The 13875-nt window shown below is 29.8% G+C and overlaps 1 protein-coding gene and 1 pseudogene across 1 annotated transcript; one reads left to right on the top strand and one right to left on the bottom strand.

The window, feature by feature from the left end:
• Positions 1–5975: 5975 nt before the first annotated feature.
• LOC150038048 (transcription factor MYB87-like) lies at positions 5976–7950 on the bottom strand. The gene is made up of 3 exons (XM_090310636.1): positions 7727–7950; positions 7479–7608; positions 5976–6628 (listed from the first exon to the last, which is right to left on the bottom strand). The coding sequence occupies exons 1-3, from the start codon at positions 7860–7862 to the stop codon at positions 6172–6174; spliced, it is 723 nt and encodes a 240-aa protein (XP_090166762.1). The 5' UTR covers positions 7863–7950; the 3' UTR covers positions 5976–6171.
• Positions 7951–8987: 1037 nt separating this feature from the next.
• LOC150038047 (uncharacterized) lies at positions 8988–10522 on the top strand (annotated as a pseudogene).
• The last annotated feature ends 3353 nt before the right edge of the window (positions 10523–13875 follow it).

Below are 13875 nucleotides of genomic sequence, written 5' to 3'. Positions count from 1 at the left end.
ATCAAAGGAAATTTGGAGAAAACTCACTACAACACCCAAAATGAAGAACATCTTCTTCATCCGAAATTTTCAGAAAAATTCAATCAAATCATCACCTTCACTTCACTCCACTTCAATATATTGCAGACTATCATGCAAAGAGATTTGCTGCATGGGATGCAGCTCATGCATGGAATAAATGAAGGTTGAAGATGGTGGTTTTCATTGTGAGCAAGTTGAAGATGGAGATGGAAAAATCTTATTTTTCCTATTTGTGTTTTTCTATTTCCAAAATCTAAAATTGATTTTAAAATTATATTTATTTCTAAAATAAAAATTTATTAATTTTACAAATTAATTTCGTAAATTAATTTTCTAATAAAATTAATAAAAAATTATTTAAATAATTCTAATTAATTTAATATCCAATATTAAATTAATTTTTATAGAAATTCATCTTCATATATTTAAATCATATTTAAATATATTTTCTCCAATTTCGTTTGATTCTAATTATATAATCAGAAAATTGTGCTCTTATAATTATTCGAGCAAGTAATCTTGCAAATGCAAGATTTCGACTTGATAATAAGCACACATGTGACCATCTGTTGGATGCGTCTATTAATAACATAAAATATCTAAATGGTGCACTTGGTAGGTTAATAGGTCCACATATATCACTATGAATTCGTTCAAAAAATGCAAGTGATTCAGTCCCCACTTTTTCTGGTGATGGTCTAATGATTAATTTGCCTTGAGAACAGACATCACATGATAATTCATTAGATTGAAGAATCTTCTGGCTCTTCAATGGATGTCCATTTGAATTCTCAATAATTCTTCTCATCATTTTAGATCCTAGATGACCCAATCGGTCACGTCAAATTGTAAATATGTCTGGATTCATAAACTTTAGATTCATTGTTGTACATATTTCAATGACTCGTATATGAGTATAATATAATCTAGAAGATAAAACAGGCAACTCTTCCAGTATACGTTTTTCATATGAGACAGTAGATATGATATAAAGATACTCAATATTATTTTTTATATCAGTCTCAATATGATAATCATTGCAACATATATCTTTAAAAATAAGTAATTTCTCTTTCATTGACTAGAGAATAATGCATTGTCAATTGTAAATTTTGTTCCTCTAGGCAAAATAATATTTGCTTTTCCAAACCCTTCAATTAGGTTTGCGTAACCTGATATTTTATTGAATTTTGTTTCTAGTATTGTTAGTTTGGAAACATATTTTTTACTTGTAAGTATTGTATGTGTAGTTGCACTGTCTGCCAGACATAGATATTCTTTACTCATTTTTTAGTCATCCAACATATGAAAATGATCCCGATTTCTTCATTACAAGAAAATAATTACAATAAGAAAAACAACATTTGGAATATACAAATGTTAACATGTATTAAGAGAAAAAAAGTATGGAGATAAATTAGAAAAAGACAACATTAAGTCTAGATATTTTTAAAGTCAAATGAAACATTTGATCTTCCATCAATTCTGTTGATTTTCTCTCCAATAGATTCAAAGAAGTTCGCCACATACAAAATTTTCATATGGGATGGGTCAAATATGTCATTATCTTGGTATGCAAAATTTTCTTTCACATTTTTCTCTTTTTCCTTTAGGGATACTTGATAGAGATCAACTAAATCTTTTGACATACGATAGGTACGTGACCAATGGCCAGTCATTCCACATCAGAAGCATTTATTTTCAACACCTTTTGAACTCTCATCTTGTGGAGCTTTTCTTTTGTGATCATCATTTTGTGTGATTCTTTTGAAATTTGAATGATTAGAATGACCACCACGAAAATAAAAATTATTTCTTTCTTTGCCACGGTCAAGACCTCGACCATAACCACGACCTCGACCACGATTATTATTAAAATTCACAGCATTCACTTTAGGGAATGATGTTGTCCCGGTTGGTTGAGATTCATGATTTTTCATCAATAACTCGTTATTTTGTTCGTTCATGAGAAAACATGAAATTAATTCAAAATATTGTTTAAAACCTTTTCCTCGATATTGTTACTGTAGGAGCATATTTGATACATGAAATGTAAAAAACGTCTTCTCTAACATATCAACATCAGTAATTTTCTTTCTGCATAATCACAGTTTCAAACTGATTTTAAATAATGTGGAGTTGTAATCACTTACTGAATTGAAATCTTGTAGCCTCAAGTGCATCCATTCATAACAAGTTTTAGGAAGAATAATTGTTTTTTTTTATGATCATACCTCTCTTTCAAATTTTTTCACAAGCACAGGGATCTTTTATGGTAAGATACTTCATTTTCAATCCCTCATGGAGATAATGATGAAGGAAAATCATAGTTTTTGCTTTGTCTTGACTAGATTTCGTATTTTTTTCTTTAATAGTCTCTCCAAGATTCATAGCATCCAGGTGGATTTCGACATCAAGCATCCATGACAAATAATTATTGTCGTTAATATCAAAGGCGACAAATTCTAATTTCGTGAGATTTGTCATGGCAGCACTATCATAAAATATTGTATTTATATTAGAAATTTAATAGATATTAAATATGCAAAATAACATTAATAGAAGCTTGTGCTGATAACTTGTGAATTTGAGGAGCACAACGAGAACATGGATATGGAGAAAATATAACATATAATAAAATAAATAGATATTAAAATAAATTAAACATAATATATAAATAAATAAAATAAAATAAATTAGCAAAATATAAAATAAGAAATTTCTCTAAATTATCCACTTAAACTTTCATGGAATTTGCCCAATGTGTGTCTCCCAAAACCCACCAAATACCACTATTTATAGACAATTTGGCAAATATGAGGTGGATTACATGAACACATTATGTTGAGATACATGGACAGCACCTTGGGAAATGGAAACATGACATATGGTCAATGGACACTACGCATGAGCTCTAATGGTCATCTATTATCATAATATTTATAATAGTTTGGTATATATTTATAAACAATAAAAATAGTGGGTTTAACAAATTAAACTAAATATTTGGTTTGGTTAAATCTAAACTTTTACTACTAAATTTATGAAATAATTTTAGGTTAAATTATATTTTGTTTTTAAACTTTTAGGTTTGTGTCTATTTAATCCCTAGATTTCAAAGTAGGTTTGTTAGTTCTCTAAACTTTAGAAAATGGGAAATGAGTCCTTAACTTTTAATTTGAGTAATTGCAATTGATAACACTTTTAGCTCTAATAATTAAGTGTATAGAAACATTTTAAAATAATTGCAAATATAGTCAGTTCTATTAGTGATAAATTATATCCCTAGACTTCTACTATTGATAGACTTCATCTCTTATAGACTTCTATTAGCGATATGTGATAGACCACGAGAGCTGGATCTAATTTTTTTTTTGCATGTACTATAATAGCTAATACTTTGAGTTTGATTGTTATATTTGCAACTGTCCTTTTAAATTTAACGTCAATAAGTCTTTGAATTTTAATTTTTGTGTCTAATAAATTTTGGGTCTATATAACTTTCTTTTTCTTTCATATTCATGGGCCTATAGACACACATTACAGCAACAAAACATTGGAAGTTTGGGGCTCATGGGATATAAAATGTAACTTTATGTATAATATATCAATTCATTGTAAAGATAATGAGAATGTCAAGTAATTATTAGATACAAAACTAAAAGTCCAAAAACTAATTAATTAGACATTCTTAAAGTTCATGGATCAAATAGATGTAATCTTACGAAAGTCTACACAATAAAGCATGTTTTAAAGTTTATGGATTAATTAGACAAACTTAAAATTTAAGGGACTAATTAGACAATAATTAAAATGTTCTTTTCTATTTTTATCTAATTATTCAATTTTTTACTTATTAACTAAAATTTTTATATTGAAAAAAAAGTAATGCTTTAACTTTTTTTATATATATTTTTAATTTATTTTAATTATCTTAAACTTGATCCACCGAATTCAAATTTTGATGATTATTAGGGTTGGCAAAAATCTCCACGGGGACGAAGAAAGTATCCTCGCCCCATCTCCCCTAACCTCGACCTTGATTAATTTTTTCAATTTTTGTAGTGTATATTATTAATTTTATAAATAAACATATATAATATATACTCATATATATACCGTATAAATATATATTAATTTTACAAATATTTATATAATTATAAATATTACAAAAAAAAAAAATCGGGGATGGGGATGAAGAATCCCCATCCCGACCCCATTGCCAACTCTAATGATTATGTTCTATTGAAAACAAAATCTACCATTACAAATGTGATTTAGTCCATTACTGGTTTAAACATGGAAAATTTTAATTGAAAGTCTAATTTGGCATGTTATATTTTCGTTAGTTGAAAACGATATTTTTTAAATTCAATCAACCAGACTATCTCAATTCTCTTGAAATTTTCTTCTTCGGTTAAATTTAAGGTCTTAGAAATTGATAGAAGTTTATTATTGATAGAGGTTGATAGAAGTCTATTCATATATATATTTTTTACTATTTCTATAAATAGTTTGACATTTTTTCTATCTGTGTAAATTATTTTTTTAAATATACAAAATAGAAGGGAAAGGAAGATGAAGGTTAAAGGGGAGAGAAATAGAGGTAAAGAATTTGGGTGTTGAAGGAGAGAGAAGGGATAAAAATGAACAAAACATATGGTGTATTTTAGAACGTGAACAAAAGATTAGTCGATCGGCAAGGCATTTATTTTGGAATTTCATATTAATGAGATTTTTAAAGTCCATGAAAATAATATACCATAATAGCACGAACATTATTGACTTAGTAATCCATATCAATAACCCATGAAAGTACAATAGAGATAATCAAAATATAAAAAACAACCAATCTTATAATAGAATTATCTGATTCCAAGAGCCTTTGATTTCACAATCCATCCAATAGAAAGGGATGGATTTATTTATTTTTTTTTTCAAAGAAGAAATAAAATGAAATAATTGTAGCAATTATTCTGGGCTTCATTTCAAATAAAAGCAATATAGTATAAAAATAAATAATTATTGTCTAATCGTTCTGGTCAATATCATTAGGCAGCTCGTCCACAAAAGTCAACATGATTATATTGATATAATGCCTTTGTTAGTCGGTAATGAAGCCAAATTATTTAAATTTTGCTTTTTTTTACTTTATAGTTTATGGTATATATTTGTTTAATTAAAGTACTATGTGGCCAAAGTTTATTCATTATTTTATCCTTTTTTTTTTGCTTCATGTGGGTATACAGTTTCTCACAGTCACAACAGGCAATTTAATTTTTCAATATATATGTACAACTTTATATATAAAATGTTTGCAATAAAAAACTATTTTCACTTGCAATACAATATTAAAAAATTTTGAAAGAAAATGAAATTTATACATTTTATTGTTTTATTAATTAAAATTTTATTCGAATAATTATATTAATTAAAATCCTAAATTTTCATCATTTCTTAATGACTAATAATCATCTAATTCTTTCCAAATAAGTAAAGAAAATCTACACTAAACATGGTACGTTACATATAACATAAAAGTGTTATGTGCTTTAATAAATTTAAAATAAAAGATTGATGGTGGTTTAAATTAATTTACCAAAAAAAAGTCTAATTAAGATTTAAATTATATAATTATTAATTAATACAATCCAAAAATTTAAGAGTATAAAACAGAAGAGTCTCGTGAGAAATAATTCAAGTCACACATTTCAAATAAACAAATTTTCAATCCGACTTCCCTTCTAGAATTTCATGAATTTGTTTTAAATTTCTAAGGTGTATACAAGACTTTAGTGTCATATACATAATAACATTAATATTATTATGGAGAAAAGAAGGGAGCCTTTTTTTTGTAGTAGTTCAAAAGGGAAACACAAACATGACCATTTTAAGCCTAGAGTCAAATTTAGAAAAATAAATTGAAAAAAAAATAATAATGATGGGAATGGGTAAAACAAACACAATGTTTGTGAGCACTGACTAGTCAGAAACAAACATAAAGTCTTTAGCTGACTTCATCTTCCTTACACCAAATGAAAACCCAAACAAACTTTACCAACACAAAATAACCTTTTTCCTTTGACCAAGTCTTCAATTCCCCCAACTCCCTAATAATTTCTAATTAATTAATCATAATCATAATCATAATCATAATCCCATATAGTTACTTGCATCAAATCCTTCCATAAGATGATCTTCATATGGGTATTGATCATATATCCCATGGAAATAACTTTGAAGGATTTCGGTGTCGTCGGATCCGTCGCCACGGTTGTCGGGAAATTGGAGGTGGGTTTGGTCTATGGGTAGTGAAATGGAAGATGAAGAAGTGGATAATTCTAGTATATGATTATTATTACTCAACATGGGAAATTGATCAAAAGGAGGATGAGTTGAAAACATAAAATTGGTGTTGATGTTGTGTTCATGATCATTGAGTTTTAATGAATTTGCAGCGGTGGAAGATGGCCGCGGGTCGGCGATGACAACGGTGGGATTTGGTGTGTGGAGAAATGAATTGAACTTCTTCTTCAACTTAGTATTCCAATGGTTTTTCACATCATTGTCGGTTCTCCCAGATAATTGTGATGCAATTACAGCCCACCTGAATTAAATTAAATTACCACATTCCATCACTCAATTTAAAAAATAAAAATAAAAAATTCTTCTGAAGTTTGATAATTATTTAATTTTTCTTTTAAATAGTCCCTACAATAGATATCAAATTTATAATAATTTTATAAAATACAAAGATTAAATTCTAAAATTTAAAATTATATGTACCAAATTTATAATTTAATCCTAATTTTTATAAGTTATTAAACAAGAAATATTTGAATTTTTAATCGATTTCAAAAACTAAGAACACGCTTTTAAGCTACATTTGTATATATTTTTTAATCTTTGAAAACAACACTTTTTCTATCCATCATTTTCTTTCTTTTGCCATCTTTTTCTTTGATGGTCACCTTTAAAATCAAAATCAAGTTTTGAAACTTAAAAGTAATTTTCATAAACTTACTAAGAATTATTGCGAAGAATGATAACTAATTATAAAAAAAAAAATAAGTATGCCTTAAAAACTAGCTTTCAAAATTCAGCTTAAATTTCAAAATTATTTGTCAAAAGTAGACCATCAAATCAAATAAATCCATAGGAAAAGCTTAATTATATATATATATATATATATATATATAAACTAAAAAAATCAACACGATAATAAAAAAGGCCAAATTGATAAGATGACAGACTCCATTTAGTGACTATAATATTAATTAAATTGTGAGAAAGAGCAGTAGCACATTGAATGCCATTAAAAAAATTTTCTGGAAGAAAGAAGGCCATGAAACTTTGACTTTGAGTATAATATTTAATTGAATTAGCATTACCCATCAATAAATATAATCATAATAAAATTTATAAAGTCCTATTTTAAAGGAAATTAACGAACTTGCCTACTTCCGATGGTGGAATACAGATGACAAATAACGTTATCTTCCTCTTGAGTGAAACCTCCATGTTTGATGTCTGGTCGGAGATAATTCAGCCACCTCAGCCGGCAGCTCTTCCCACACCGATTAAGTCCTAATTAGTTAATCAGAAAAGAAATGTGTAAATTACCACTAAATCTAAAAGCTTAAAACAACTCCTTCTTTAAAAAAAAAAAAAAAAATTATAAAAATGAAATGATTACAAAACAAACCCGCTTTACGAGGAAGAGCGATCCAATTGCCACCGGTCCCATGTTTATGAATAAAGGCAGTAAGAGTAGCATCTTCTTGAGGAGACCATGGCCCTCTCTTAACACTGGCTTTGTCACAGCAAGGAGCTCTTCCCATGGAGATTATAGTGAAGAAAGAATGAGAGAGATTAGAGAGAGAGGGCTGCCATGGATGGAGCTTTGCTAAATGGGACAAAATTAAAAACTTGTGTGACTACTGTTGAGTTGTATATAAATATAGTTTGGTAAAAAGCTTTCTTTTTTAAATAAAAAAATTTGTAAATTCTATTTTACTTGTCTTTTAAAGATGTTTGGGATATTGACTTAGGTTGAGTTGAGTTAATTCAAATCGGTGTTTGGCTCACTAACTTCACAAGTCCGTGGTTAAATATAACTTAACTTAATCACTAAGACATCAACTTTTATTAGTAGTATTCACTATTGAAGTTTGCACTTTATTGAGTAACTCCTTTCCTTCTTTCTCTCTTCCTCTCTTCTTCTCTTCTTCTCTCTCCAATGTTTTTAATGACTATACGTGTTTGTTTCTATTGACGACCAAGTCCAACAACAATCATTATAATGATATGCTCCTGTTAGACATATTTAAATAATAATATGTTTAATTAAAGTATGGACTATGTATGTAGATTAATAATTTATTACATTGGGTTATTTTTTTAGATTGGATCATATTATGTGATCTAACTAATTAAGACCCTAGATTCCTAATTGAATATGAACTTAATAGGTAGAATTAAACTAGTATATTAAGAGACCTCAGGGCTATGGTCCCCAATATGCCAAAACAATCAATCCATCTTTCTTGAACCCCAGCTAGAGAGATCCCACTAAGGACTTTCAGAGTTTTGATTGAGGAAGACTATAGTCATCTATCATCATGTTGAAGCTATTATTAGTTTCTCAATGGAATTCAGTATATTATTATTCTTGACAATTTGGCATGAATGAACATACGGTTTATCCATTTAATATAGATATTAAGTAACTAGCTAACAAGTAGTATTAGAGCCTGAATTTTATGTTAGATTGTTGAGTTTTTAATTTGTTTACCATTGATCTTATTTTTTTTTTTTTTTTTTTTTTTTTTTTTGTAAAGAAATTTAAAGAAGTTTAAAGAAGTTTAAAGAATTAAAAAAAAAAGGCACTGCACCGATTTCTCACCTTAGTGGATTTTACCATTGAGCTTTAATTGAAAAGCTAAATCGATCAAGACTTTCGGTTAATGACCGACTGGAGTTGTCGCCAGATAGAGGTATCAGTCAATTGTCGATTAAAGGCTTGCCATGGTTCTTGGTTTTAATTATCATTTTCTTTAATTCTCGATTGATGACTTTGTGATTTTTAAATCTAGTTTTTTTTATTGATAATTTTGTGAAATCCCATTTAATTTTGATTAATCATTTGTTGATTTAAGTTAATTTGGATTAATCATGTTGTGGATTCAAGATTAATTGATCATTTTGTGGATTAAATTTAAATTTGATTGATTTGGTGAATTTAAATTTAAATTTGATTAATTTGGTGATATTCACATGTTTATGTTGCTTTAATTCTATTATGTGTATGCAATTATTAGATGAATTTTGGAAATGTGTATTAGTGTTCTTCTCCCATTATTTTTGTATAATAATATTATTATATTATTGTATTTTATATTTTAGATTGAGTTGGTCAAAATAATATGTTACCAAAGTAGTATTTGTTATCTAGATTAATTTCATTATGAAATATAAGATGTCATATTCATCAGATAATTATCAATCCAAAGAAAGATAATTATTTGGCCAAATTCGTGGGTATGCTTGTGGTAATGAGTATGTTACAATTATAAGGAGTGTTCATGTGAAAAATAGTCGGTCCAAAGAAAGGTTATTTTTTGATAGAGTTTATTGTCAGTACTTTGATTACTGCACTAAGAGTACCATTACAATTGGTGTTTTTTGCCCAAAGACTGCCCATCAATATTGTGTTAGGTATCTTGTTAAAAGGGCCCACCACATATGTGAAATTATTTTATTATATTTCAATTGTGAGTATATGTTTTGTTGTTTATTGTTTCAGCTGGTCTTACTCAAATAACTGGAAATTTGAGTTCAATCCCTAAGTTGAATGGATCGAACTTCAAGATTTAGAAGGAAAGCCTAAAGATACTTCTCGAGTGTAGGATTTGAACCTTGCATTAAGGACCGATAAACCTACTTCTACTGAGGAACAACCAAATACGGCTAATATAGAGAACTGGGAACGGTCAAATCACATGCATCTGATGATCATTAAGCATTCTATTCCGGAGTCTTTTCGGGGCTCTATCATGGAAAGTGAAAATACCAATAAGTTACTAGCTCAAATTGAGAAATATTTTGCTAAAATGAAAAAGGGGAAACAAGTAATCTTTTGACTTCTTTAATTTCTATGAGGTATAAGGGCAATGGAAACATAAGGGAGTACATTATGGAAATGTCCAATCTCGCAGGTAAATTAAAGGCACTTGATATCGAGATAAATGAAAATTTACTCTTACATCTTGTACTTATATCTCTTCCAGCACAATTCACTAAGTTTAAGATAAGCTATAATACTCAGAAAGATAAATGGAGTATTAATGAGCTTATCTCACAATGTGCGCAAGAAGAAGATAGGATTAAGAGAGAAATGACGGAAAGTGTTCATTTGGCAACTGAGTCTCATGATAAGAAGAAAAGGAAATCTATGGGTGCTATAGAAGGGACATCTCAACAGAATAAGAGCAGGAAATAGGCTACTGAAAATCTTTATTTTTTCTGCAAACAGAAAGGTCACTTCAAGAAAGATTGTCTCAAGTACACCAAATGGTGTGTAAAGAATGGTAAACTTCTTACTTTGGTTTGTTCTGAAGTTAATTTAGTTTCTGTATCTGTAGATACTTGGTATATAGATTCTGGTGCTACTACTCACATAAGTATATAGATGTAGGTTGCCTGTGGAGTCAGCTGCCAAGTGATGCTGAAAGATTCATCTATGTGGGCGATAACAAAGCAGTTCCAGTTGAAGCTATTTGGAATTTTAGATTACTTTTAAAAACTTGTTGTTATTTGGATCTGAATGAGACTTTTGTTGTACCGTCATTTAGACGAAATTTAGTTTCTATTTCCAGTTTGGACAAATTTGATTTTTTTGTTATTTGAAAATAATGAAGTTAGTATTTTTCAAGATTCTAAGCTTATTGGTACCGGTTCTTTAATTGATAATCTATATAGGCTTGATTCTTTTGTTTCATTTAACAAGATTCTGTTATCTAATTCATGTGGTACAAAGCGTAACTTAAATGAGAATTCCGCTATGTTATGGTACATCTCTAAATAGAGAATTCAGAGACTTGTATTAAATGAAATCCTTGATTCCCTTGATTCCCTTGATTTAAGTAACTTCAACGTTTTGTAGAATGTCTTAAGGAAAAACAAAAAAACATAAGAAAATTAAGTGGCAACAGATGCTCAGACGTCTTAGAACTAATATATATAGATATTTGTGGTCCATTCCCTACGGCTTCTTGGAATGGACAACAATATTTTATTACGTTCATAGACGACTATTCAAGATATGAGTATCAATATTTAATTCATGAGAAGTCTTAATCTTTAGACGTTTTTATGTCTTTCAAAGTTGAAGTTGAATTTCAACTGAGAAAGAAAATTAAGGCTGTCAAATCTAATCGTGGTGATGAATACTACGATAGATATGATGAATCAGGTGAACAACGTCCAGGGCCCTTTGTCAAATACCTAGAGGAATATGGGATCGTTCCACAATACACTATGCTAGACAAACCTAGCATGAATGATGTAGTGGAAAGGCGAAACAGAACACTTAAGGATATGGTAAGTATTATGATCAATCATTCTTCTTTACTAGAATCCCTCTGGGGTAAGACACTAAAAATTGCAACATATATCCTTAATAGGGTACCTAGTAAAGCAGTAGCTAAAATCCCTTATGAGCTGTAGACAGGAAAAAATCCTAGTATTAGGCATCTTGACATTTGGGGTTGTCCAGCTGAAGCTAGGACTTATAGGCCTAATGAAAGAAAATTGGACTCAAGAACTATTAACTGCTATTTTGTTGGGTATTCTAAGTGCTCTTGGGATTTCAAATTTTATGATCCCACATCTAGATCACTGTCTGAGACGAGAAATGCTAGATTCCTTGAGGATGTTGAGTTAGGGAGAGGGGGAAGGGGGGAAGATAACATAAGGAAAGTTGTCTTTGAAGAGAAATTAGTTTCTTTTTCTTATGTGATTATAAATGATGTTCAGGATCCAATTCCTGATTTCACTATTGAACCAATTATAGAACAAGACAACATTGAAGTCCCTGTTATTGAGCCTGAAGTTCAAACTCAACAACCTCAAGAAATGCCACTAAGGAGATCTACTAGAGAGAGAAGAAGTGAAATTCCAGATGATTATATTATGTTTATTCAAGAACATCAGGATGATGTGGGTGTAATGGAAGATGCTCCAATCAACTTTCAACAAGCTCTACAAAATTCTAACTCCAAAAAATAGATAAATGCTATGGAAGGGGAAATAAAATCCATGAAAGACAATGATATTTCAGAACTTATCGAATTATTATCAAGAGTGAAACCTATAGGTTGTAAATGGATATTTAAAATTAAAAGGGATTCACATGGAAATATCGAAAGATATAAAGCTCGTCTTGTTGCAAGGAGTTTTACTCAAAAGGAAGGCATTGATTACAGAAAGACTTTCTCTCCGGTTTCATCGAAAGACTCTTTTAGGGTAATCATGATACTGGTATCTCACTTTGATTTAGAGCTACACCAGATGAATGTAAAAACTGCGTTTCTTAATGGGAGCATTGATGAGACAATTTATATGGTGTAACCATAAAATTTTGTGTCTAGTAATTCAAAGTTTATGGTGTGTAAAGTGAAGAAATCCATCTACGGTCTCAAGCAAGCCTCTCATCAATGGTATCACAAATTCCATGAAGTGATAACCTCCTTTGGACCATACAAGGATTCCTTAAGATATAATTGTCTAAGTGCTTGCTTTAGACCATACAAGTATTCCTTAAGAAGACATACCTTATTTTTAGTTCCTGCTTTGATAAAACCAGGTGGTTGATGCATATAGATAGTTTTAGGCAAGTCTCCATGTAAGAATGTTGTTTTGACATCCAGCTGGTCCAACTCCATATTATACTCAATAACCAGTGATAAAAGCATTTTGATGGAGGTGTGTCTCATTAAAGGTGAATTTTTTTTTGTTGTAGTCTACCCATTCTTTCTGATTGAACCTTTTAGCAACAAGTCTTGCTTTATACCTTGATGAATCTTTATTTTGAATATCATGTTTAAGCTTGTATATTCACTTACATTCAAGCATCTTTTGCTTAAGTGGTTTGTCCACCAATTCCCAAGTCTTATTCTTGATCAAAGAATCCCTTTTTTCTTGCATAGATCGCTGCCATTTAAGTTTTTCTTTTTAATTTATTGCTTCTTCGATGGTCAGTGGTTCATTATCTGCCTCTTCCAATTCAGTACAAAATTCATAATGAACAATATTAGCATCTGCATACCTGGAAGGTGGCCTAATCTACCTTCTCGGTCTGTCTCTAGCCAGAGTATATGTCTAAAGATCATTTCCTTATGAAGTTTCTGCTTGAACTGTCTCCACCTGAGAGTTATCTTCTGCATTTTCTTGATTTTTAGATTCATTTGAAGTGTGGCTAGGTACTTCAAACTCATTATAAGTTTCAGATGCTGCCTCTGGCTCTTGTGCAGTCTTATTCTCTTTGTTGGTCAATTCCATCTTGATCTCATCAAAAGTTACATCCCTACTAATGATGCATTTCTCTTGTCCTTCTTCTACGCACCATAGTTTATAGCCTTTTACACCTTTAGAGTATCCCAGAAAAAGGCACTTCTTAGCGCGATTGTCTAACTTTCCCTCTTTAGAATGTGCATATGCAACACACCCAAAAATCCTCAATTAGATAAGTCTGGTGGATGTCCAATCCATTTTTCCGTGGGAGTTATAAACTCAATAGAAAAAGGATTTCTATTAACAAGGTAAGTAGCTATTTCAATTGGTTCCCCCCAAAAA

Source organism: Benincasa hispida, chromosome 2, assembly GCF_027475165.1.
Source record: "Benincasa hispida cultivar pf3 chromosome 2, pf3_genome.v1.1, whole genome shotgun sequence".
Lineage (NCBI taxonomy): Eukaryota > Viridiplantae > Streptophyta > Magnoliopsida > Cucurbitales > Cucurbitaceae > Benincasa > Benincasa hispida.
The sequence above is the reverse complement of the archived record's forward strand: the minus strand, read 5'-3'. Positions and strand labels throughout refer to the sequence as shown.

Excerpts from the sequence above, each read along its gene's own strand:
- LOC150038048 (XM_090310636.1), bottom strand. The coding sequence starts at position 7,862 with ATGGGAAGAGCTCCTTGCTGTGACAAAGCCAGTGTTAAGAGAGGGCCA. Across the intron at positions 7,609-7,726 it reads CGCTCTTCCTCGTAAAGCGG|GACTTAATCGGTGTGGGAAG; the intron begins GTTTGTTTTGTA and ends TTAACTAATTAG. Across the intron at positions 6,629-7,478 it reads TATTCCACCATCGGAAGTAG|GTGGGCTGTAATTGCATCAC; the intron begins GCAAGTTCGTTA and ends AATTTAATTCAG.